General features: G+C 18.9%; 2 protein-coding genes across 2 annotated transcripts in view; both read left to right on the top strand.

The window, feature by feature from the left end:
• Positions 1 to 811, top strand: part of PF3D7_1471400 (diacylglycerol kinase, putative) — a gene marked incomplete at both ends in the record, with an annotated part of 1,682 nt that extends 871 nt beyond the window's left edge. The window contains one exon of the mRNA XM_001348819.2: positions 1 to 811. This exon is cut by the window's left edge and continues 623 nt beyond it. Coding sequence (XP_001348855.2) covers positions 1 to 811 — 811 coding nt within the window.
• Positions 812 to 1,994: 1,183 nt separating this feature from the next.
• PF3D7_1471300 (RAP protein, putative) overlaps positions 1,995 to 2,500 on the top strand; it is a gene marked incomplete at both ends in the record, with an annotated part of 2,260 nt that continues 1,754 nt past the window's right edge. The window contains one exon of the mRNA XM_001348818.2: positions 1,995 to 2,500. This exon is cut by the window's right edge and continues 875 nt beyond it. Coding sequence (XP_001348854.2) covers positions 1,995 to 2,500 — 506 coding nt within the window.

The following is a 2,500-nucleotide window of genomic DNA, read 5'->3' as shown; positions in this document are numbered from 1 at the left end:
TATCCATGTTGTATTAAAAGAGCAAGGATATTTTAATAAAATTAATTCAAGAACAAAAAAGAAAGAAACTTTATTAAATGATGATAAAGAAAATTTACATGAAATGAAATTATGTATGAGTAATTATTTTAGTATAGGTATAGATTCACGTATAGGTAGAGGATTTGAAAGACATAGACAGAAAAGCGCAGTGTGTAATAAATTTATATATGCTGTTGAAGGATTTAAAAAAGTTTCTTTTAAAAAAAATACACCAATAAATTTAATTATAGATAAAATGATTAATATGGATAATAATAATGATAATAATGATAATGATAATAATATTGATGGTAATGATAATAATAATGATGGTAATGATAATAATAATGTAATTTTCACGACGAATCATAACGAATCATATCCTTTATTAAAAAAAGCTATGAGTATCATATGTATTAATATACCTTCTTATTCTTCGGGTAACGATATATGGAATTATACACACAAAATTGGATTAATCCTACCGAAAAATATTACGAATGATCAAAAAGAGCAATACCAAATATTAAAAAAAACAAAACAAGAAGTAGGAGATGGAATATTAGAATTTGTTATATACCAATCTGGTGTAGATCTAGGATTAGAATTCACCTTGAAAGGTAGAGCTTATAGAGTTCATCAAGGATTTGGACCATGGAAATTACTTTTCAAGGAACAAAAATATAATGTTTACTTTCAAGTTGATGGAGAGTACTACCTTATGTCCCTACCAGATTATATATCTATTGAGCATTATAAAAAGATAAATGTCTTGAAAAATATTTTGTAGTCTCATCGAAAACATACCAAAAAAAAAAAAAAAAAATAAATTGAAACGAAATGGAATGAAATGAAACGAGATGAAACGAAATGAAACGAGATGAAACGAAATGAAACGAAATGAAATAAAATGATTTTTGTAAATTCAAAAAAATAAAATGCTAAAAATAGAGTACAGATAACGAAAAGTGTCATATCATGCTTATATTATATAACGCACATATATATATATATATATATATATATATTTAATTATTTAAATAAATTTTTTTATTTTATTTCTTTCTTTTGGGAAAATAATATATATAATAGTGCTATGATAATTATAGGATTATTATATCCACCATGTTTTTATTAAAATATACACATTTATTATTTTTTATAAATTATATATATATATATATATATATATATATTTTTTTTTTTTTCATTTAGATATTTTTTAGTTTATTAAGGAAAAAAAATTAAAAATGTACTATTAAAAAAAAAAAAATAGTAAATTTGTTTATTTCTTTTTTTTTAAACAAAATAAAATATATATATATATTTATACTCATTTATTATTATTATTTTATTATTTTTATTTTTTATTTTTATTTTATTTTATGTTATTTTATTTTTTTTCATGATTCTTTTGATTTATATGATGACCATAACATGACGCACCAAAACATTATAGTCCTTTTTAAAAAAAAGAAAAAAATATATAATTATATAATTATATTTACATTGGTTGCTTTTATAAAAGGATATAAATATATAAATTTATAAATGAATAAATGTACAAAATATATATATATATATATAATAATATTTTATATTAATTTATGTTATTTAATTTTTTTAAGTAATATATATATTTCATCTAGCTACACACATATAATAAATTATTTTCATAAAACAGGTATTCCTAATGTTTCACGATTTGATAAAAAATTATATCTATAATATATATAATATATATAATATATATTTTATATATATATTATATTATTGAGCACTAATATATTTTTTTTTTTTTTTTTTTTATGTATATTATTAAGGTGATACTATATGTTTGTTTATAAGTTGAAGGTTTATTATAGATGATATATACCTAAATATTATTTTTATTTATTTTTATTTATTTTTATTTATTTATTTTTTTTAATATTTATTTTATTTTTTATATTTATGTTAATATATAACATGTTATGAGGGTTATTAAGAAAAAGGCTTGGTGGCCTTATTTGAGACGATGGAATTCAAGCGTTACAACTTGCGAAGCTGATATATTTGAAGGTTCTTCATATTTTGAAAAGTTTAAAACATACTCAGAAAATTTAATTGAGTGTATAGAAAAATATAAAAAGGATAAAGTGATTTCCTTCAAAAATTATATAAACTATAAAAAAGAAATAAAAGATGTGGTTCATTTTTTATTCAAAGAAGAATCATTAAAAAGGTTAAATACAAATAATTTATTAAGTATCTTTACATATAGTGTTTTATTATGTAATAGGATATCTTTTCCACACAATGAAAAAAAAAATTTATTACTTTTATATATTGATCATAATATTGATAAGAAAGAGAAACTTGTAAATAATAATCATAATGATAATTATACAGATGATAATACATATGATCAAAAAGAAAAAGCAAAAGAAAAAGCAAAAGAAAAAGAAAAAGCAAAAGAAAAAGAAAAAGCAAAAGAATT

This window comes from Plasmodium falciparum (genome assembly GCF_000002765.6).
Source record: "Plasmodium falciparum 3D7 genome assembly, chromosome: 14".
Lineage (NCBI taxonomy): Eukaryota > Apicomplexa > Aconoidasida > Haemosporida > Plasmodiidae > Plasmodium > Plasmodium falciparum.
Note: the sequence above shows the minus strand (reverse complement) of the source record. Positions and strands in the feature narration are given on the sequence as shown.